Source organism: Camelus bactrianus, chromosome 11, assembly GCF_048773025.1.
Source record: "Camelus bactrianus isolate YW-2024 breed Bactrian camel chromosome 11, ASM4877302v1, whole genome shotgun sequence".
NCBI lineage: Eukaryota > Metazoa > Chordata > Mammalia > Artiodactyla > Camelidae > Camelus > Camelus bactrianus.
The window spans coordinates 78,585,387-78,609,444 of NC_133549.1; the positions used below are offsets into that span (position 1 = coordinate 78,585,387).

At 35.8% G+C, this 24,058-nt stretch overlaps 1 protein-coding gene across 2 annotated transcripts in view; it reads right to left on the reverse strand.

Annotated features, from left to right (window-relative positions):
• BMPR1A (bone morphogenetic protein receptor type 1A) overlaps positions 1-24,058 on the reverse strand; it is a 129,386-nt gene that overhangs the window by 20,859 nt on the left and 84,469 nt on the right. For both annotated transcript variants that reach the window (XM_074374343.1, XM_074374342.1), the window contains exons 3-7: positions 17,955-18,173; positions 11,526-11,688; positions 7,117-7,219; positions 1,552-1,648; positions 1,292-1,391 (exon numbers count right to left, since the gene is read on the reverse strand). In XM_074374343.1, the coding sequence (XP_074230444.1) occupies positions 1,292-1,391; positions 1,552-1,648; positions 7,117-7,219; positions 11,526-11,688; positions 17,955-18,021 (530 nt within the window). In that variant the 5' untranslated portion in view covers positions 18,022-18,173. The remainder of the gene's footprint in view (positions 1-1,291; positions 1,392-1,551; positions 1,649-7,116; positions 7,220-11,525; positions 11,689-17,954; positions 18,174-24,058) is intronic.

Below are 24,058 nucleotides of genomic sequence, written 5' to 3' on the forward strand. Positions count from 1 at the left end.
TATCTTGTCTCCTTGTCCTAGTTGGACAAAAAAGTTAAAAACTCTTTAATGCTGTTTTAGTAGCGGCAACAAAAAGTAAATTAATATGCTTAATCTGCCTCTGTATCTAAAAGATCTATGATCAAATATTTGAAGCTTTGCCAGTATGGCAGGTGAAAAACAATCTCAGTATGATTTTAATCCATATTTTTCACATTATGAGTAGTCTTAAGTCATCTTTCAATTTTTCTCTTAAGAGCCATATATATTTCTTTTTAGAGAAACCATGTATTCATCTTTTTTTGCCCATTTTCCCACTGAATTGACATTTTTCTTTCTGATTTATAGAAGCTCTTTATATTTGAGAAATCAGCTCTTTTGTAATATAAGCTGCTGATATTTTTCACTGTTAGTCTGTCTTCTGATCATTTATGGTGGCTTCTGCCACATAGTAAAGTTTCATTTTATGTAGTTAATACTAGCAGTCTTTTTTTAAATTTTAAGGTGTGGAGTTTTTTTTGTTTTTGTTTTTTGCTTGTAAGTTTTGTGTCAGACTCAGAAAGGTCTTCCTGACTCTGGGATTATTTGTAAAAATCCTTCCAAGGTTTGTTCTAGTATTTTAATCATTTCATTTTATACCTATCTAGCTCCAAACTGGCTAAAATTTATTTCAGTGTAGGGAATGGATTCAACTTCATTTTTTTTTCCATAAAGCTATCCACTCCCAAATCCATTTACTGCGTAAGTCTACTTTCCCTCAGTGATCTGAAATGTCACCTTTATCACATACTAACTTTCTTCATACACTTGGGTTTACTTATGGGTCTAGTAACCTGTTCTGCTCATCTCTCTGTTTATTCATATGCCAGGACGATGTTTTATTATTGAAGTTTATGCCCTCCTCTGACAGCTCTTCTCTTCTAGCAACTGTCTTCTGAAATCATGACTAAATGCAAAAATTCTGAACCACCAAATAACTAAAGAATAACAAGATATATAGTTGATTTCTTGGGACAGGTTTTAAACATTTAAATATAAGAAGGTTCAATATTCTATAAATAAGAAAATCGTAAGTACTCATGAACATAACAAGAAGTATCACGTTGTGTCCAATTGACTGATTGGTAGTAAGGTCTTCTTTTCCCTTAAGAAAACTGTAATTTAGTTAATTACAGGAGATACAATCAGAGAATACAAGTTAATAGTTTCTGCATTACATTCAGTAGTCACTGGTTTCTGCCCACTGGCTTTAAGAACAGTTGTTTATATCTAATATTCAACGAAATATTTTGCATCAAAATAATTATCTTACTTGTAACAAAAGCAGCTGGAGAAGATGATCATAGCAATTATGCAGACAGCCATAGAAACGAGCAAAGCCAGCCATCGAATGCTGCCATCAAAAAATGGACCTGACAATGGAAATAGTAAAGTGAACACATTACCTTTCTATCACATCATAAGAGGAAAAAATAAGTTTGTAGTGTTAAAGTCTAGAAAGCTTGCTTACTGTTAAAACCAGAGGAAATATTTCACTGAGAACCATGATTGCACTTTTCTCGGCTAACCTACCTATAACAACAGGGGGCAGTGTAGGCTGCAAATACTGGTTACATAAGTTGGTCCGACAACATTCTATTGTCCGGCGTAGCTGGGCTTTTGGTGAATCCTAGAGGAAGAGTAATGATAAAATTAGAAATGATTTGATATACTAAACTGATAATTAACTTTTAAAATATTCATAAAATATAATCTCTAATTCAGTGAGTGAAAATGACCTACAAATTATATGTGTGAAAAAAATTATTGAAAAATTTGAATCTGTGGTGAAACAATGAAGACTCCAAAATATTTTTTCTCAAGGAGAATGTATGTATGTGGTTGGTATGTTAGATCACTATACTATTACTTAACGACAGATAAACAAAAGTTTATTAAGTATTTTTTATCAAAACTTTGGCATATCTTAAAGTACTACTATTCATCTGTTTTTAGTAAAAAAGTAATTAAAGTCATGAGATCTTTTCCTAAAAAATATGGGTATTGCATTTTATTAAAAAGATAAAGTAGTGGGGTAAATATGATCTCATAGTAGTACCAAGACTTAGATGAATGAGATTTAAGATCAGACTAAAAAGTTGAGGCTACCCTAGGCCAAAGAAATGACAAGTTAGAAAAAGGTAGTCAAGTAGGCGGAAGACACTGTTGAGTCTACATATAACTCTGCTGAAACTAATGAACCCAATAAGGAAGCAAGTCAAAGCGTATGTGGTGAGGGTAAGGGCAAAATATAGAAACAATATTCCTGAGAGTTTTAGAGACCAGCAACCAGGTATGTGTCCCTAACAGACCAGAAAATGAGCACAGGGAAAGACTGCAGTCATGGGAACTGACATCAACAATTATAGGTGAAGTTTTATTTGATTAAAAGTATAGTATTTGAGAAATTCTTAACTTGAATGCTGACATTTCAGCACTGCCTGGGAGAAGTGCCATTCTAGACCAAATTAGTAATGGAAAGAAATTGTCATTATAAAAGTAGGAAGAATATAAGCAGAATTCGACCACGTTATTCTTAAATATCAGAAAGGAGAAACCTGGGTATAATCAGGTATTACTTAAAAAGGTGACTATGAAAGTCCATAAGGGAATCAATATGGGATTCTATATGGGATTTGAGATCCTGTAAGAGAAGATAGGTCAAGAGTATTTAGAAACCTCCAAAAGCAGAAGTTTACATTTTAATTGAATTTTAAACTTTTTAACAGTTTCTATCTTTAAATAATCATAAAAAGAAAAAGAGAGACATCTGAGGAGTTACACAGGTGATTCTGAAAAAAATGACAGATCCAGAGAAAACTTACATGAAGGATGGAATGAAGAGTATGTAATTCAAGATGAATGAAAGAAGTATGAAGCATCCAAAAATAGTTCTAGGAAGGCTAAAGTTCAAAATGAGCTTAGCCTTGTAGAGGAGGAAATATAAAGAAAAATCAAGAAACGGTCTTTGGCAGTGCTAGAAGACCACCAAGCCATACATGCAGTATTGCTGACAAAACACCAGGTGATGGAGGACAAGGAAAACGTACACTTCCTTAACTCCCGTTTTGTTTTGGTCTTCTCTAGCAAGGATGGTAACAGGAATGAAGGCAAGGCAGATCAAACACCAGTACGTGAGACTGATATCCCAGAAGTATCCTACAATGTTTCTGTGTCCTGTCTGAGTTCATAACAGGAAGATGAGAGCACCTTGGAGAGGGCTGAAAGACAGGTACGATTCTAAGATTTTACAAATAAGGAGTGCTGGAAACTAGACAGCTAAACGTTATGTTACCTTTAAAGGGGAAAGAAAGACTGCCAACAACAGATTGGGGGCAACACAGTATTATGAAATAGCAAGGGCTTTGGAATCAAATAGCTTAAATCCTAGCTTTGCCATTTATTAACTCTGTGACCCTGAGCAATGAACTTACTTCTCTCTGGGCTTTAGTTTCCCTCTGCTGTAAAATGAAGGATAAAAAGTATCTGCCTTATAAAAGGGAAACTAGGAGAAAATGAGGGAAAATATATGAGGCACCCAGCATATTGAATCAAAATGGCAAATGTTCAATAAATCAATTCTTCTTCCTCTAGTGAACGTGACACGGATCCCAGTCAAGATTCTAGAATAAGCCAAAAATGCTTGCAGCCTCCTGGAAGACTCAACGTGGCTTCACCGAGAATAAGTAACTTGAGAGAGTCACCTCCCATCTTTCTTACGTAGGTTAACTATACATCTGGGTAGGCAGAAGTTAAGTGTGTCTAGATTATGGAGCTGGGTGACACAACCTCTCCCGTTTCTGCACTCCCCACTCTCATGCTCTGCCCAAGTCCATTTGCGTCTCTGGATTTATGTGGGCAATAAAAGTCCCTGTGGGGAAAAAATTCACTTGGCATTCATGAAACAGCAGATTCTAACTTAAACTTATCTAGTCAGCGTGAATGGTGGGGGGGTTGCAGGGAGCAGGTGCATGAGGAAGGAACTGAAACCAAATTACAAGGAATGGCAGTGCGGCTTCTGAGAAATAATTCATCCTACAGGAAGAAACACAATAAGCTAGATTTAACAAGAGAGCCTGGACGGTGGGAGGGAATATCAAGGTCTAGGAGAAGCATGGTGATTATCACTTGAAACTATTTTGATCCAAACCTGGCAGTATGTGGAAGCACTGGAGGAAAAGGCTTAAGACAGTCGTACAAGACCTGTTCTGCTCAGGTTAGGTGCCCGGCAAGTGAAGGGTGATATGGAGCAAGACATACAGAAAATGAGAAAAGTGGTGGTCAGCGTTTTCTGCCTGTGTAACCCTTAAATGAATTCTGAAAAACAATGTATCCCCTCATGTATTTTAAGGCTGACACCTAAACTTTTTCATCATCAATAGCTGCAAAGAATGTACTGATAATTTGTTTTACTGCACATGATATTTTAAAATAAAATGGTTACATCACACTTAAATCTATTCAGCAGGATCTAAATAGTACAGAAATTCGATATCCATTATCATTATTTCAAAAAAAATGAACAAATGCTTCTTTAACAATTGAAATTTTTATAGCGTTCCTTTTTCTCCTTGAGCTCCTAATCCCTTTCCACATCTTCCACAATAATTATGCCCTAATGTACTATATCTTGATATGTAATTCTCCATATCAGAAATAAACACATATAAATGCATTCTGTTTCCTGTGATAGTATGTCTTAAGTCTTAAAAAATTATTCTGGTTTGATTTATCATCACAATTATTATCAGTAAAAAATTAATCAAAATAATATACAATAACTTTTATTAAAATACTAACATAAAATGAAAGTTTTATTGGAGAGGTCTGAGATGGATGGACTTTTCAAGGACTTCATAAATTCATGGACAATTACTGCTAGAATGAGAAAGTCTGGCATTAACTTTAAAGACCTTCCAATCATATGCTATAACTTCTATAGTGATCCTATTATGAAAAATTATTGTCGATATGGTCGAAAGTAAAAAAAATGAAAACTACCAGATATGCAAATATATTTGATAGCCCCATGTTCCCCACACTGATACTTAGATTTTGAACTATAACACTGTTTGGAAACTTGAGGATTTACACTCCGGGCCACTGATCTGGAAACTGTGAGAAGGGTGATTGTGAAAAGGAAGAAAGTAAAAGAGAAACTGCTTGAGAAGCTCTGGTCTCAGGAAGATCAATATTAAGCAACTGGACCTATGAAAGTTCTGGACCTGCAAACTGATTCCCTTAAAACTATCCATGTGCCTTTGGGATCCCTGTGTAAAGTAGGCTGTGTACACCCAGAGATATGTGTGTCCCACTTTAAAGCCTCCTCAGTTACATCGTCAATATAGTAAAAGCTAACGTTTACGACGTCAGCCCTTACTACGTGCCAGTATGCTAAATTAAACTCTTTGCATATAGGCTATCTCATTTGATCCTTACAAGAACTCCTTTCCTGATGAGAAAAACAACTTAAGAAAATAAAGCTCCTTGACCAAAGTTTCACAACTAGTAAAAGGCAGCATGTACATCTAAACACAGACTGTCAAGCTTAACAGCTAAATTATATTGGTAAGTTCATTTGGGACATACCTAGTTGAGGGGGCCTGCAAGACACTGGTTACTACTGCCAAGCTCAGTGCTATAACCACTGATAGCTCTTCAGTATTTTTAAGTGATTACAAAATGCACTGTATGTGCGGTTGATAAATATGCAAATAGCATGGAACTGGAAAAAACAAATTAGCATCCCCCAAATCGTGACAAGTTAGAGTGGGAGACTAATTTTAGTAGGATAAAATCTAACATAGACAAGTATGTGACAACTGTGTAACAAAACTCATTTCATTCCCATCTACTTATTCCTGTCAAGAAACCAACAGCACCAATAAAGGATGGAAACGATGTCGCTGAGCAGCAGCATGAGTGAAAGATCTGGGGATTTCTGCTGACAGGAAGCTCGGTATGTTTCAAGAAAACAGTGTGACAAACATCTAAACAAGATCTGGCTGTATTTGGAAAAAGGGAAAGGAGTTACTTATTCTTTGCCTTTTTTCTTTTTGGCCAGCCCACAGTCAATTCTGCATATTACACTGAGAAACTGAAGAGTAACTCTAAAGCTGATCATTCAAGGAAGAGCTGAAGTCCTTCTGAACTATCATTTTCATTGGGCAAAGACTAGAAGATACGGATAGAAAAGCAGGACAAAAAAAAAATTTCTTCACGTAGTAAAGGGCCATTATATTTAAGAAGAATTAGGCTTGTTCTCTATGGTCCAAAGACGCAGGAAGGAAGAGAGATCTGCATCACTTGAAGGAGAAGCTTTCTAAGGATACGGTCAGTTCATTACTACAGATGAAACAGGTGGGCTTCGGAGGTAATGAGCCCGACACTATGGGTGCAGCATACAGAAAACAGATGGGATGTAACGGTGTGTACTGGGGGGTTGGGTGGGGGGCAGAACCCAAACATTAGCTGAGAGGTTGAAACATATAACCTTTTAGGGTATCTACCAACCCTGAGAATTTTTTACTAATTTGAATAATTTTCAAAAATAGCTGAGACATAAATTTGTGAACGAACAGTTATCTCTGGAGCTGTTTTCAAAAACACTGGAAGGATCCTGTGGGGCAAAATTACTATACAGGATTTTGAAGGGATTAGGTTTATTAGTCAAAGCCATCAGGATGTTCATAAACTATTACTAATCCACTGATTCTTTTGTTGCTGCAGTTAAAGTTCCTCCACCAAGATCTCCTTACAAGGACTGAATGTCTCTAAGTTGTTTCAGAGAGATACAAAGGTTATGGCCCATCATCTTCAAGTCTTTTCAGTCAGTTTTATAATCTACAAATACATGTGACAGTATCATTTTTAACAGGCCTGACAATTTCAAAACAGAACGATTTAAAACTTTTTAAAAAGTAATCTGTAACTTCAATTGGCACAGTCATATTACTTGAAGGAAGAGCTAGGCTCCAATGCATTTGCTTACCAGAATACACAACAGTGTGCAGACCAGGCACACTTCTCCTTGGGGGACCGATGCTTTTCCTGTGGCCCCTCCCTTCTTTATTTCACAGGCCCTAAGTTGGATCTTACCTTGCACTGAAAGTCAGATCCTTCATATTTCATACACCCTGAAGCTAATGTGGTTTCTCCCTGGTCATCTTCTTCAATGATGGCGAAGCAATGCCCATTAGTTCTAAAAGAAAACACACACACAGACACAAAAAACAACTTCACATTAGAAAGTACTAATAAAATCTCAGCTTGAATGTGAGCAGGTGCTGATGGCTTTTAGTTCTGAATTAGAACTGCATTCACATGTAATTTATTGCCAAAACCATATGGGTTTTAAAGCAAATGAAAGTTGTCATGTCTGAACTAAGACCTGAAGGTCCAATAAGAACCTATGTCAAGCAGAAAAGGATTTCTATTAAACAAGTCCCCCAAATATAAAATACTATGTAATTTCTCTTTGCTAATCATAGTCATGTGATCACAGAAAGATGATTTGTAAAATTATATAAAGTGAATAATTTTTTTTTTAAAAGTTTTTTTGGGGGGTAATTAGGTTTATTGTTTTCAGAGGTGGTACTGGGGATTGAATGCAGGACATTGTGCATGCTAAGCATGTGCTCTACAACTTGAGCTATACCTTCCCCCTGTAAAGTAAATAATCTTAATGTTTAAAAATATATTTAAAAATAAGTTTGTCTCTTCTCACCCATAAGACTTTCAGTATTCCCATACTGCACACAATAATAAATAAACAGACTCAAGGACAAATAAAAGTATATTTGAGAAACTAGACTGAGGTCCTGAGAGGCACTTTTTAAAAAATATGATTAAATTTTATTCCATAAAATTGGAATACAGAAAGAAAAAAACAATATTCTTTATTGTCATGATATGTTGTTACCAATATGCATACTATCCAAACACAACTAATTAACATTTTCATCAATTTCTTCCCAGGCTCTGTGTGTGATGTATATGTTTGATTATGTGTTTCTCAATAGTCTAATCAAATTATCTAAATTTCTACAATCTTTATTTTTCCATCAAGTACCTAGTATCTTTCTATGTTCACATTCAATGTATAATCATCTCTGACTACTTTTAATTTTTTAAAATGTATATTTATTATTTATTTTTAAATTGAAGTACAGTCAATTACAATTTGTCAATTTCTGGTGTACAGCACAATGTCCCAGTCATGCATATACATACATATATTTGTTTTCACATATTTTTTTTCATTAAAGGTTATTACGAGATATTGAACATAGTTCCCTGTGCTATACAGAAGAAACTTTTTAAAAATCTGTTTTTCTAGTGGCTAACATTTGTAAATCTCAAAGTCCCAAATACAGCCCCTCTCCCACTACTTCTCCAGTAACCATAAGATTGTTTACTATGTATGCAAGTCTGTTTCTGTTTTGTAGGTGAGTTCATAGTGTCTTTGTTTTTAGATTCCACATATAAGTGATATATGGTATTTGTCTTTCTCTTTCTGGCTTACTTCACTTAGAATGACAATCTCTAGGGCCATCCATGTTGCTGCAAATGGCATTATTTTATTCTTTGTTATGGCTGACTAGTATTCCATTGTATAATTATACCACAGCTTCTTTATCTAGTCACTGATAGATACGACCAACTCCGTTTCCCTGATCTGCTGCTATTTCAGGACAAGCCCAGCCAATCACAAGTAACAACTTCTGCCTTTTGCCTGTAAAACCCTCCAGGGACCTGAGTGAGAACTACTGGCAGGAAAGTTCATCCATCAGGCCCCTCTCTTTTCAGACACGCCCCTTTAAAAAACTCCACCAATCAGCAATTACCCTTCAGCTCCCCTCATTTGCGTAAGAATCCATCAATCAGCTCCTACTTTCAGGCATAAAATAACCAAGTCTCTATCGAGAGAGCGGCCTCCAGTCTCACTGGAGACACCCTCTGCAGATTTCTCGAAAGAAACCTGACTCTGATGTTGAGCTGTCTCTCTGGTCCTTCCTTCTCTCTGATTCTAAGTCATCTGTTGATGGACATTTAGGTTGTTTCCATGTCTTGGCTATTGTATATAGTGCTGCTATGAACATTGGGGTGCATGTATCTTTTCACTTTAAAGTTCCCACCCAGAAGTGGAATTGCTGATCACATGGTAGGTCTATTTTCAGTGTTTTGAGGAATCTCCATACTGTTCTCCATAATGGCTGCACCAAGCTACATTCCTACCAGCAGTAGGAGGGTTCCCTTTTCTCCACACCCTCTCCAGCATTTATTTGTTCATGGACTTTTGAATGATGGCCATTCCAACTGGTGTGAGTTGATCTCATTGTAGTTTTGATTTGCACTTCTCTGATAATTAGTGATATTGAGCATCTTTTCATGTGCCTATGGGCCATCTGTATGTCTTCATCGGAGAATTGCTTGTTTAGGTCTTCAGCCCATTTTTTGATTGAATTGTTTGTTTTTCTGTTATTAAGTTGTATGAGCTGTTTATATATTCTGGAAATTAAGCCTTTGTCTGACTACTTTTTAAATGTTGGTATTTCCCAAGATTCTGTTTTTGACTCTATTTCTCTGCTTTCTATAATCTCCCACATCTTTCTCAAAAGAAGAGCCAACACCTAAACACTTACAAGTCACAAATCTGTATTTTTTCCTTCAGACTCACAAATATAACTATTAATCATTCAAGTGTTCATTAATTAATGAATTAATTAATTGATAATGAGTTTAATCTATTAAGATCTTAGTATGTGCTGGATGGTGTTCTGAGTACTAGGAATTTAATCAGGACAATGGTGGATGCAATGGAAGATGGTGAGAACCAAAGCAGGGACTGGAAAGGCATGAAAAGTCTACATTTTAAAGGTTCTAAAATGATACACGTAGGCCTTAGGACATTTATTCCCAATCTACATTAGGTACCCCTATTAACATAGCTTTGTGGCACTCTTGCTTGTAACAGTCATCAGAGGTGCAGTTAATCTGTTATTGGAATGATTATTTTGTTTGGTATCTGTATTAGTTTTCAATTGCAGTTGTGACAAATTACCATACACTTAGGCTTAAAACAACTCAGAATTCCTATCTTATAGTTCTGTAGAAGTCCAACGTGAACCTCACTGAACTAAGATCAAGCTGCTGACAAGATGCCTTCCTTTCTGCCTGCATTTCCTTGCCTTTTCCTCTTCTAGAGCTGCCTGCTTTCCTTGGCCCATGGTTTCTTTCCTCAATCTTCAAAGCCACAACACAGGCCAAGTCCTTCTCACATTGCCAAGAGAGGTACTTTTTATTGAATATGATAGGGGAAAAAAGGGAAGAATTTCTGAATAGCTGAATTTTCAAGAAATTTACATAAATGTATTTGTATTTAATGAAATTTCATCATTTTGGTATTAGGATGCTGGAATCTTCCCCTATTATATTCATTAAAGCTTTAATGGATTGGAAAAAACTTCTAAAAGCTTTTTTGTGTTCCTACTTACTGTTCATATCAGTAAGTTAAAGACTTGCAGAATTATTCATTTTCTGTAATGAGACCATATTAAGTGTGGGGTGAAATTCTGTTAAACTTGTTAATTCGGTTTTACTCTGGGTTACTAAGCCACTAACAAATAGCCCACATATATCAGGCATGCACCTCAGATAAGTCTGCCGAAAAATCACTTGGTGACAATGTCGGGAACCCTCCCCTACAACAGATCACCCAGTCTGTCACAATACCAGCAGAGGATAAACAATAAATCTAAGACATGACGAACCATCATATAATTTCAGTGTTTTACATGTATACTTTTTTTGCTTTGTATCTGGTCACAATCAAAGAGCATAAAATTACTAGGAAAGTACAAACAAGTTGTTTATTACATCTTTGTAACAGGGAGACAATTAATTTGACTGAAGAGACTGAGTTACTCAGATTTTTTGGGAAGTCAACTCTTTAATGTCCTCAAAGAATATGGCATAGAATTACAAGATCATATGTAAATGTGTTAAATAGTTAACATAAAACCGAGCAGAAAAATTAAAGTAGTTATATGAATCAGATTTGGATTGGGGAGTTCACTTATAAGAAAATAACATAAAATTAAATATCACGATATCATTTTTAATATTTGTAAAATATTTCAACCAATTTAGAATTACAAGGTTTTAGGTAAATTTTCATTTTTTTTTTGGTAATGTCTAAGTTTTCTACAATGAGCATCAATAGCTTTATGATAAAAAATTATTAAACAAGTGCAAAATGTTAAGACAAATGATTCCTTTCACCTCTTTTAAAAAGCTGTATTACAAAGTTACTCTAAGAAAATAACCATCAATCACTTAATAGTAATAAGGGTTCCTATATAAAGAACAAGAAGCTTTTGGTTTTAGAAAGATACCATACAAAGTTAAAGGAAAAATAAAACTTAGGCAATGTAAACAATTCTTAAAATAGCACTAAATGCAACCCTACTCTTATAACTTTAAGAAGGACTGCATGAAACACTTACATGCATGTGTTATTAACAGCATCGTCCGGGCAGTGGCCTGAGCAGTAGCACTTTAAAAAAGGCAAGGTATCCTCTGGTGCTAAGGTTACTCCATTTTCTGACTTTTTCTGGTCGGAGTCTGACTTCATCCCAGTACCATGGAGCATACTGTCTAGATTCTGCCCTGTATTCAAATGGGAAAAGTGTAAATAAACCATTTCTGAAAAGCTAATTGTTTCATTCCAATTTTCAGTGAGGAGAAATTTCTAAGCTTTCTTATCACAATAATTGCAGCAAAGATGTTTTTTAATTAAAAATAAATTTCATTCACAATTAATATTTATTAACAACCTAAAATGCATAGAAAAACTATCCCAAGTATTGTGGGTTATATGCAGACGGCTATGTCACAATTTAGCGCTAGTGAAAGACAAACAAGAGTGGTACACGGTAGGATGTGGTCAGAACTTCTAAGAAAGGAACAAAATGGAAAGCAATTTCAGGAAATGCTGAGACTGTTTCCAATCATTGAAAAATAGACAAATTATGGTTCTTTTTTTAGATTCTTTAGTTCAAAACTTGTGACTGGCTTTAAAAAAAGTAAGTCTTTAATTTGTACCTCTATGTGGAAGTGAAGTTACTAAGCATCTTGCTCTGGATTTTAATTACTTAAGTAAGGGAACTGTGAGAGCACAGGGACTAATCATATTATCTGGTGCCTTTTATCTCAAGGTCATTGGTTCAAATCCAGACTATTCTGCCAGAGACTGAAGGTTACTGTAGGGCAGTGGTCAGCGTATGGAAACAACTGTGTTCTCGCATTGGAGTCCAGCAGCCTCGAATGACAGATGCTGTCATACCTGGTGCTGATTCTTTCAAGCTGAAAACAGAACAGAACTAAAACAATGTCTCAGTAATTCCTTCCTCCCTCTGAATCAGGTGAAATCAGCTAGGCTATTCCTTGTAGGGTTGCTCTCCAGGGAATAAAATATAGAGCCAAACAGGTATAAAATATTAAAAGACTTGTGTATGTATTTCATTATAAATGTTAAATGGTTCAAGGCACAATGTCAACTTAAAATTTACCTGTACTGGTGAGATGAACTACTGAAAAAAGAAAAATAACACATATACACACATTGAATGTACTGTTAAATAAGTTTTACTGATTCCATGCCTTAAATTTTAATAATCTTCACTTAATCCTCTAAATTGCTACAAAACTTAAAGACTTCCTCTATGTTAAGAACATCAATCGTTAAAAAAAAAAGAGGAGGGGAGGTTTAGGAAGGGAAGAAATCCACTGGGATAGAAATGAGGAGATCTGGACTCTGGTCTACTATGTCCCTCCACTGTCTGGCTAGCTGGATGGTCATGAACAAGCCATGTCACTTCTCAAAGCCTCATTTACTCAATGAGACTGTAGGACTAGAGCACATCTGAAGTCTCTTAAACAGCTTTAAAATCCTATTACAGTAACAGAAAGAAGCATCAATTTAACTATGGAGAATAAATGGCAAATAATACAGGCACACAATTGGTTTTTTCAAAAATCTAATGATACCTAGAAAAAGCAGTACAGTGTGCCAGAAATAACACTGAGAAGTCAGGGGTTCAATTTCCGAGTATCTCCACTGGTAAGTTACACTCTGAACCTCAGTTCTCTCTCTATAAAAAATGGTGATAATAAAAAAAAAGAAAAAATGGTGATAACAACTCCTGCTCAAGTCAAGAGGTTATATATAGATCAAATTAATATATAACAAAGGGCTTAAATATAAAAGTGTACAAATGAAGATATTACGAATAACAAGGACCACAGTAAAAGATAACAAATACCTGGAAAATTCAAGGTTATATGATGTTAATACACATAACTTTCTAGAATACTGTTTGAATTCAGCAGATAAAAATATTTTAATTATAATAATTTACATCTGGGGTTTATATTATCTCAAATATTTAATTAACAAAACACTAATTAGAAGCCAACTATGTGCAAGGCAAGTTATGAATGCCGAAAACTTATCGGTCCTTGAGAAACTTGAAAGGAGGCAAAGGTGTGTGTGTGGAGGGTATAAGCACACGAAAAAACCCAGTTCAATATAATACAAAGATGTTATGTAAGCAAAGGAAGGAGCCAATAACACACACTCTCATCCTACGGTGTCAGAAGCAAAGAAACCTGAGCTACACTATAAGGTTGTAACATTTCACTAAGTAGAGGCGTGAATACAAAGAAAAACAGCAACAGCCTCTCTGCACTCTTCTCCCTAGGTGACAGCACCTATTTCCACAGTTTAAATCAATCCCTTTGTTGATAGTTCCTAGATTTATCCCTTCACCCTTGACTTGGTTAAGTATCTCAAAATTCACTCATCTAAAATAGAATGTGTGATTTTTCTCCTTAAACCTGGTCCTCCCAAGGTCTTTGGCTCAATCTCCAAGATACACCTCACCTTTTTTTTCATTTTGGTCCAACTGCACTGCTACTACTTGGATCCATCATATTATGTCACTTCCAAGATAAGAATCTCCACACCAATCTGCCTACTTCTGTAATTTTGGCCGCTCCAATCTATTTCCCACACAGCAGCCAGAGTAAACCTAAACCTGATCCTGTCACTGCCTGGCTTAAAACTGATTAGTAACCTCATATACACTCAGAATAAAATCCAACCTTCTTCACTAGGCCTATGGAGGCCCAGCAGGATTTGGACCCTGTGTACCACTCCATCATCAACTCACAGCACCTCCTTTGTATCATGCCCACACATACTGGCCTTGTGTCAGTTCCTAGAATGCGACAATCTCTTTCTACCCACAAGTCCTGTGTTTACAAAGCATGAAATAAGAAGACCTGGGGTGGGCTGGAGCTTCAGGTTGTATGTTTCAAAAGAAAAGCTCAAAAAATATTTAACAGCCTACATGCTCAAGTGTAACAAAGTAGAAAACAAAATATATAAAAATATAAAGACATACAGCTGAAAGACACATGTGACTACACATCCATATAGAATACAGGCACATTCACACCATGCTCCTTTGTCACTGATGACAATCTTTGGCATCAATGATTTTATATTATTAGATTTTTTTATTCCTGGCTAAATAATTTTTCCTACTTTCCCAATAATCTCTTGGCTTCCTTTGTATAAAGCAGAGGAAATCCCTCCCCCTCCTCCCGCCAAGACAGAATGTCTAAATAGGGATCAGAAAGCAAAACGTAGGAGAGCTGCAGAGACCAATGGGATGTCAATGTCTTGCATCTACAAGGTTACCAGTAAAAGTAGTTTTCCTTAATCCACGTGCTATGGAGCAATGACCACTGAAGGCTGTTTCCAAGTCTTCCTTCCTCTGAATGGGAGTTTTACAATACTTAGCCGATTTTTTCTTCATCACTGAATATTGGGAATGTTGGGCACCAATAATTTCTCTTTTAGCCATACACTACTGGACCATGAAGAGGCACACCTGGACCGGACAGAGAAGGCCACATACTATGCAGAGGTCCTGGATTACCAGCTGACTGCTCTAAGTGGACAGCACTTGAGGTTATATATCCCTTTGAGGAGGAACTGAAAGCTTCATAACATGAACACTTTTAGTATATGCATGTAAGAAAGGGTATGTATGATGTTAGGTAAAAACTGTGGTGCCTGGCAACAGATACTGTTAGTTCTTTTCCCCTTTATCTTGCTAGAAATACACACACATATATACAGTTTTTTTTAAGTTTAAGTGTTTGCCCCTCCCCCCTGTATTCAGGGAAGTACAGCCTTACCCCTAGAAACATTTTTTAAAATCTAATTTCTGTCTAATCCGACAATTTTAGTTCCATTCCCTTCCCCCACCACTGCTTACATAAGAGCATACAATAAATTCTGGCCAATAAGATTAGATGAAAGTCTAGAGGTAGGTAGGGGAGATGCATGAGGAAAGATCTCTTGGCCAATTAAAAAGACACACAAGAGACATTCATCTCTCTTCTTGTACTGAATATTGTCAACTTTAAGTTATTATCTGCATGTGATGTCTGGCCCCTCAGCAGCCACACTGTGGCTGTGAAGTGAACTAACCTATACTAAACTGACGTGTGGAAGACAGCACAGTTGAAAAAGAAAAATACCTTGTTGTGTGATAGTACATTTTCTTTACTATTTAAGCTATCTTGAAGTGGGTTTGGTTACTTATAGCTGAAAGCATCCTAATTAACAGAAGAAATAAATTCTGTTCCAGATCTTTTTCGTTCCCCAGTGGCTATCAATCCTCCGTCCCCATCTTCCTAGCTATCTAAACTCTAATTTTGTCTGGGGGGACAATGTGTATAATCCTAGGCAATGGATTTAGATTAATCTAAACTGACTGACAATGTTGTCTTCCAGTTTTCTATTAGCCCTGGAAACTGTCTCAGTTTACACCCTCCCTTCCAAAAAAGATAAAATCTGCTGGTGGGAGGTGGGTTTAGTTTCTGGGGACACTTCTGCTTTCCTATATTAGGTCTAGTTGAGGCCAGTGCTGACCTTTCCCAATTTTTCCTTCCTCAAATGCAGATAATAGCAGCCATTTTGGAACCATGAGGGAAAAACCAAGAAAGTTACAGAGATACCAACCTTTGCACTACTCAACTACTGAATGAACAACAGCAAATATCCACCATTATGTCAGAAGATATATCTGTTTTTTAAAGTCACTGCTTATTGAGTAATCAGTTACATAAAGCTAAAATCAATTTCTAAAATTTATGACCAAGTCGAAAACAAGAACTAAATATCTATCAGACGTTAACATCAGATGACTTACTCTGTTCCAACTCTGTAATAACGTTATCACAATGTAAAGCACTTAAATCTCTGTCATAACATTTGCTGCTAAAAGGATTCTTATTTGTATCTAGGGTAAGTGCTATTATCTCTATATTATAACAAGGAAACCAAAGTACAGAAAAATGTACTTTCTCAAAATACAATTCAAAATAAAGCTGGAGCTAAAGTCAAAGGTTATTTATGCTTAACACCAATCTGGCAATCCTTAGTGATCTCTAAGAAACAACATTTTTTCTCCATTGGTTTAAGTTCTTTTCTTTAAGAGCAAATATTTTTATCTTATCATTTGAAGGCAGCTATCAAACTAATCTTCTTTGAAAGAAAATGTAACAAATTTTACTCTTTATCAGAGAAATATAATTCTTACTAAGATTTTCCATACTTATGCCTGATAACTACCAATTCATTTCATCTAACAAAAGTTTATTATGTAACAACGTGAATCAGGATGGGGAACGAGAATTTTGTTTCATATTGCCTCTGTGTGATCCATATAGATTTTTTAAAAAAAATTTAATATCAAATATCAAATATTACCTGCGAGTGAGGTAGCAAATACAAATGTTACTATCAATTTAACTCATCTTCAAAACTAGGACAGCTTTGGTTGTTGCTGATCAGCAAGTCATGTAACAACGATGTTAAAGATGCTTTATTAAATAATGTGATGGCTTCATATAAAAAAGGAGCTTTTGCAAGAGGGCTCTATATTCCGAGCACAGTACCAATAAGGGTACTAAACCTAAGACAAAATACAAAGAAGCTACGAATTTCATTATGTCCACTCTTTAAAATGAAAATGTCAAAAGATTTCTGCTGTTAGTCATATTTCTTGTTAGTAGGTATTAATCATCACTGTGAACAAAATATTATGAAGAATCTGTGAAGTCATAAACTTAAGAGAATGAAGATGTTCAGTAAGTTCCATCTAAAATCCTTTTGCCAAATAACACTACCTCTTCAGTTTAAAATATTGTCCTAACTACACCATACAGGAAAAAGTTCACGTGCAAATATATAGCCCATCTGATCCTAAGAGTCATCACAGTAACTTCCCATTTAGGAGTTCTAAGCTGTGAATGCACAACAGAATCATGGTATTGGCCTTAAATAAAACTTTGTGAGTACTCCAAAGAAACTGTAATATTCAGCACACAGAAATTCCATTTATGTTTCTAAACTCTTTAAATGACAATAAAATATTTTTTAAAAACTATTGATATTTACTCCTTAGTGTATTTTAAAGGAGAGACGAATTTTAAAACTAAGTCCTGAGTACCTATTATACTGTGTCTTAGGTCAGGTACTATATTTTATACTTTATCTTATTTAATCCTCACAAGTCTGATGCTGTGTATCATAATGCTTATGTTATAGATAACAGTAGATTCAGAGAGGCTGAGATTTTTACATAGACTTGAAAATCTTTCTGTGATAGTCAAGTTCAGAAATTACTTGGCATGTGTTTGTTCTCTGTTTCTAAACTTAAAAGCCATGCGGGCCTACTGGGCCTACTGTTTAAAACAGGATATGAGTTGAAGGAGCAATCCTAAGAATGAATGCTTTTATATATAGAGAAACAAATTACTAAAAAAGTAAGATTGCTTAATGAATACTGATTTACCTTGAACATGAGAAATGATGAACAGATAGGCTCCCAATAATTTGATGTAAATATATAGCTGAGTCATTGTTCAATGGTAATGTTTTCTGTACACCGTCACCTTAATTACTGGTCTTGTTATGCCACTAATTGAAAAGACTTTTATTCAATGAAGATTTTTCTTGTAAAAGGTCTCAACACTTGGCAATGACTCCAACTTCCACTGCTTTCTCCTGACTCCTGAAAGATAAAAATATTTTTTAAAGTAACGAATATAACTGAATTCCAGGAAGTTTTCAAAAACTAAGAGAGGAAAACAAATGCCCAAACACACCTTTGAACAATGAAATACATTTTTAAAGATTAAAGCTATCTTTATTTTTTAAAAAAGGCACTGTAGTTCAAAAGCTTGAATAATTTAGTAATAGATTGCCACCTCTCCTGACCTTAGACTAAACATATATAAAACAAGATAAGAACACTAACAAATTCAATAGTCTTCTGACTGCTCTAAAATAATTAAGTTATTTTATTACTATTAATAAAACTTCTAAATATATTAGGAATAAATCAGGAATAACTGAATTTAAAATACTAATTAATCATTAATAATCTTTCAAATCCTAGCAGATGTGATAAAATACCTTGAATCTAATAGATACTCTATAAATAGAAGAGAAAGTCTACTTAGAAAAACATATTTAAAGATGCAGTACACTTTATAATTAAAGAAAAAAGCAATAGAAATGTATCATAAATAAAATTATTTCCCTAGAATATTACAAATCTGTGTTAGGACAAAATTGAGCTTTTAATATGGATGACATGAAACATAACCTCTCCAATTAAGGTTTGGCAATTATACAACAGTTAAGCAGGTAACAGAAAAAGAAGGCTAGTTCATATAAAGATGATTCTGTTTCCCCCCCATCCTATTGATTCAGGCAATTTGATTTCATTGACTTCAGCCTGGACTATTCCTGAATGAGAAAGATTTTATTCACTTACAACACAATTACCCTGGCATGATTTCTACCATAAATAACCCAAGTTTTCTATTTTATCTACCTAAATATTTTTCACTTTAATTAGCTCTCCAAAGGCACGTGCAGTATTGAGGAAATGAGGTTTACAGTGAGATATCTTTTATACTGTGCATTTCATATATGGCTTGGTTCTAAAATCTGCATTTTTTCACTTCTGTACTATAAAATTAAATTGCTTTCCATCTACATGATGCTGAGAGAGTAAGATGTAAAGTCTAAACTAACTACAGAATAACATTCATAATGTGACTTCACAGCATTTCTTGAGAAAACTCACTTCTTGAAACTGGGATTGCGGTTCTAGGGATACTTGTTCCAATTTCAAATTCAAAAGAAGTTCCCAGTATATTTCCAACCCTGACCTCTCTCCTTATTTCTATTTGCCTGCTAAATATCTCTACTCAGATTACATTCCACCTGTCCAAATCAAACTCATTAATTTTCCTTCTCACTCCGCTGGCCCTGCCTCCCCATCCTCGGTTTGCTATCACAGAGGAAGGTGGTGCCATCTCTCCAGTCACCATGCCCAAAACCCTGGCATCATTTCTGCCTCTCTTCCCAGCTCTCACTCCCTCTCCATGCTTTCACTCATTTATTCATTCACTCCCTTATCACCAACAGTATTTTCTGAGTACATATTACACATCAGTGCAGGGGGCTAGAAATAAAAATATGAGTATGACAGATTCTGCTTCTAGGACCTCATAGTCTTGTGACTGCTATGACTGGTTCCATCTTTCCGTGTCACTGCTTCCTCACCACTTTATTTAAAGCTAATAATATGTGGTCTTGCCTCATTAGAGATACAACCAAGGCATCCGCAGAGCAGCCGATGGACCCTAAGCATGGGCTACACTCACAGTCCCTTTCAGAAGAAAGCAATTAGGTGTGATTCCTCCCACACAAACACCTGCAGCTCTGCTACTCTCAGCACAAGTGCAAGTCCTGCATTTGCCTTAAATGAAGTAACCTAACCTCTTTGGATGAGTTTCCTCATCTGTAAAACTGGAATTATATTAACTCAGAATTATTTTGAGAACCAAATGAGATAATAGCTAATACATATCCATCTCTATGTAGCAGTACCATTACAAACGGTTTGAATATATTAATATTAAATTATCGAATCATTACAACCACCTTATAAGACAGGCACAATTATTATTTTAATTTACAGATGAGGAAACCAAGGCAAGTGGAACTTAAGGAATTTATCAAAGGTTGCACAGCTAGTAAGCAGCAGGGCCATAATTCTAATTAAGGGGATCTGATTCCAGAGTCTGTGTTAGCTGCTGCCCCATACTGCCTTGCTGGATGTTTCATGTACACTGTAAAATGTAAACTATACATTATATAAAGTAGTTAGAAAAGCTTGATACAGAGTAGGAGCTCAGTGAGAGTTTCCTCCTCTCATACACGTTTATAACCTGGCACAGGAAGTAGCAGGTGCTATCCACGACAATCCCACCTGTAAGACATTTTTATAAACTAAAAAAACTGCAACAATTTGTATGGAGAAAAGCTATCAGCCAAGAGAAGGCTAAAGGTAAAATGGCTTCAAGTGCTTCATTTGTAATCTAACAACGGAAATACCTAATCTTTAAAAGAAAAAATGTTAGGTTTTAGCTATAAGCTCAATACGCATCAGTGCTATGACAACTGCTAAGACCGAAGGCACTCCTATGACGCACTGATAGAAGCACACTGCTAGAATCAAAGAGGGAAACCATCTTACTTTAGCCCACCTGATCAGGCCTCTTAAATACTTTAGAGAAGAATGATAAGAATGCAAACGACAAAGATACAACTGAAAGAACAGGGGGTCTTTGCTCACAGAGTAGCAGAGGAACAGAGTGTGAATGTACCTTTGTCAAGGATATGACAGGCATGATAAAAATGAGACTAGATTAATTAAATGATTCATCAGATTCCTTCCAACTCTGAAGTCCAGTGTCAACAGTGTTCTTGCCACTGAAACTAATTTATTTCCCAAATATTAAGTGCCTATTTATATGCATAATTCTGTATTAGATGCTGAGAATACTGAGAGAGCAAACAGACTCAGCCTTCATGGAGTTCATAATTAAACAAGACAATTAAGATATTCAGACATGGAACAAGACAATACAAATGATATATAATCACAACTTGTGCTAAGTGCAAAGAAAGAAAAGTGCCAGGTCCTGGAAGGACAAGGGGAGTGACTTAATCTAATCTAGATACAGACAGAGGTCAAGGGATGCAATGCTGAAAAGTGATATTTAAGTTGTGATCTGAAGAATAAAAAAGTTATTTAGCCAGGTAAAGAAATACGCAGCAGGGTGGGGTGGGGGTGGAGGACAGCCCGTGCAAAGATCTTGAGGCAGAGAAGAGCAAAAAAGAACAATGTTTCTTTCTGAAATGTTAAGAATAAGGGGTAAAGTGGTGAAAGATGAGGTTGAAGAGACAGAAAAGTCAAGGATCAGGTTAGGCAAGGTCATATAAAGGATTTGGGATTTAAATGTAAGTGAGATGGAAAGGCAATTATCTGGTTTCTACGTAACGAACTGGAAGGGACAAAGGCAGAAGCAAACAGACCACTAAGAAGCATACTATGGTAGTTTAGGAGAGGGACAATGGTGGTTAAAATTAGAGTGGTGGTGGTACAGAGGATGGATTCAAAACATACTTCACAAACAGATTCAACAGGCCTTGGTACTGTGTTAGACGGCCAGGGGGAGTGGGGAGAGTGAGTAATCAGAGAAGATCCCTACATTTCTGGCATGAGCAATTACTGAAAAGGGGACAAGTGGATTTTGAAAGGAATGAGGAGAGGAGATCAAGGGTTCGGTTCAATTTTAGACATTTGAAATGACTCAAAGGGAATGTCTAATTGGCACTCAGTTCTGAAACTTAAAGGAAACATCTGGGACTGAAGATATGAACCTAAGTCAACAGCATAGAGATTTTTAAAGCTGTGGTTCTATATGAAATGACCTAAGAATAAAGAAGAGAAGAGGGCCCCAGAACACCAACATTCATTTAAAAATTGGATTAATAAAAGCATTAACGTCATGTATCTTCATTTGGCATTCACTGATAACTGTACCTGATGGTCCAGGATCCATCATGTACAATATTAATGTAGTATATATTATCACAGCTGGAATATAAACTACTATTCACATATGATAGTTTTTCACAGTTTAAAAAAGCCACTAATCTACCAAAAGATCACTGTGGTGATCTAAATTTATCCACACTTGATAAAAAAGTTGTGGGGTGTGTGTGTGTGTGTGTATGCATGCATGTATGCGCGCGCACACCCCCCCCGGAATAGTACTTAATCATAAAAAAGAATAAAATAATGCCATTTGCAGCAACATAGATGGACCTGGGGATTGTCATACTAAGTGAAGTAAGCCAGAAAGAGAAAGAAAAATACCATATGATATCACTTACATGTGGAATCTAAAAAAATTACACCAGTGAACTTGTTTATAAAACAGAGACTCAGTGACATAGAAAACAAACTTATGGTTACCAGGGGGGAAAGGAGGGGGTGGAGGGATAAATTGAGAATCTGGGATTTGCAGATACTAACTACTACATATAAAATAGATAAACAACAAGGTTCTACTATACAGCACAGGGAACTATATTCAATATTTTATAATACTGAAATACATTGAAATATATTCAATAATGAATATGAATATGAAATGAAAAATATGAAAAGGAATATATATATAACTGAAACACTATGCTGTACATCAGAAATTAACACATTATAAACTGACTATACTTCAAAAAAAAGTCAAAACCAAGATTAAAACAAAACAGAGTAAAATAAAATATGCCCACAAATGCTGACACTGTCTTTAAAAGGTAGAACCTAATTCCCTCCCTTGAATTCCCACTGGACTTAATGACCCACTTCTAACAAAATAAGACAGAGACACAAGAGTTTGTCTTCTGAGACTAGATCATAAAAGGCACTTCTTCCCTGCTCTCTCCTGAAACACTCACTCTGAGGGAAGCTAGCTGTTATGTCGTAAGGATACTCAAGCAGCCTTACAGAGGCCCATGCGGCAAAGAGTCAAGGCCTCCTGCCAACAGTCATGGGAGTGAGCCACCTTGGACATGGATCCATCGGTGCCAGGGAAGCTTTCAGGTAACTGTAGCTTCACAGACAACCTAACCACAATTTATGAGACCCTAAACTAGAACCATCTAAGCCCCTGCAGGATTTCTGAAGGTCAAAAAATTTATGAGACGATAAACAGCTGTTTTAAGCTGCTGTTTTGAGGGTAATTTGTTGGGCAGCAATAGATAGCATGCATAGCTGTAACAGAGTCTATGACAAATTTGCTGAACTAGTAAAAGCTTAATCACTGTTTAAGTTATTGTACAATCAAAGGACAGAACTCTGGAAAGCACAGTCAAATCAAGAGTATAACAGTAAAAAAGTATAAATAGTCACAATGTCCAAAGAACTAACTGGATAATATAACTAACATCTCTCCTTCAAAGGAGTAGCCAAAATTATGTTCTTTGTTTCTAAATTATCTCAACAAGTAAGGCTCACTTTTTGTGGGGGAAAAACTGCCCCTAGTTCTACATTATACACTGTTACATTTGCCCTTTTAAATTATGGATTCCATAAAGATGACATCACTTTTGTGTTTTAGGTAAAGGCACTTTTCACATAATATCCTGGAGAATTTAAGAAAGTAAATTCTGATGTCAGTATATCGGTTTCAAAAATCAGCTCCAGTATGTATTTGCTACATAATTTGGGGTAAGTTTGTCAAGCTATCCAGGTCTCAGTTTCCTTAGCCGCAAAATGGGGACACTATTACTAACCCAAAGGAGTTAGGGCCTTGCATCTCAGTATTAAACATTCAATAAATAATAGATGTCAGTTGTGATTTTTGTTATCAATCAAGTAGAAATACTGATGACCTTCCCATTATTTGTCCCAGCATATTAACTGTTTCTATAATCATGATATAGCAAAAATAGTTACCTTATTTTGCAACCATTCCTGAAACTGAGGATTTTATAATATAACTCTAACATCTGAAAATAAAATATTTT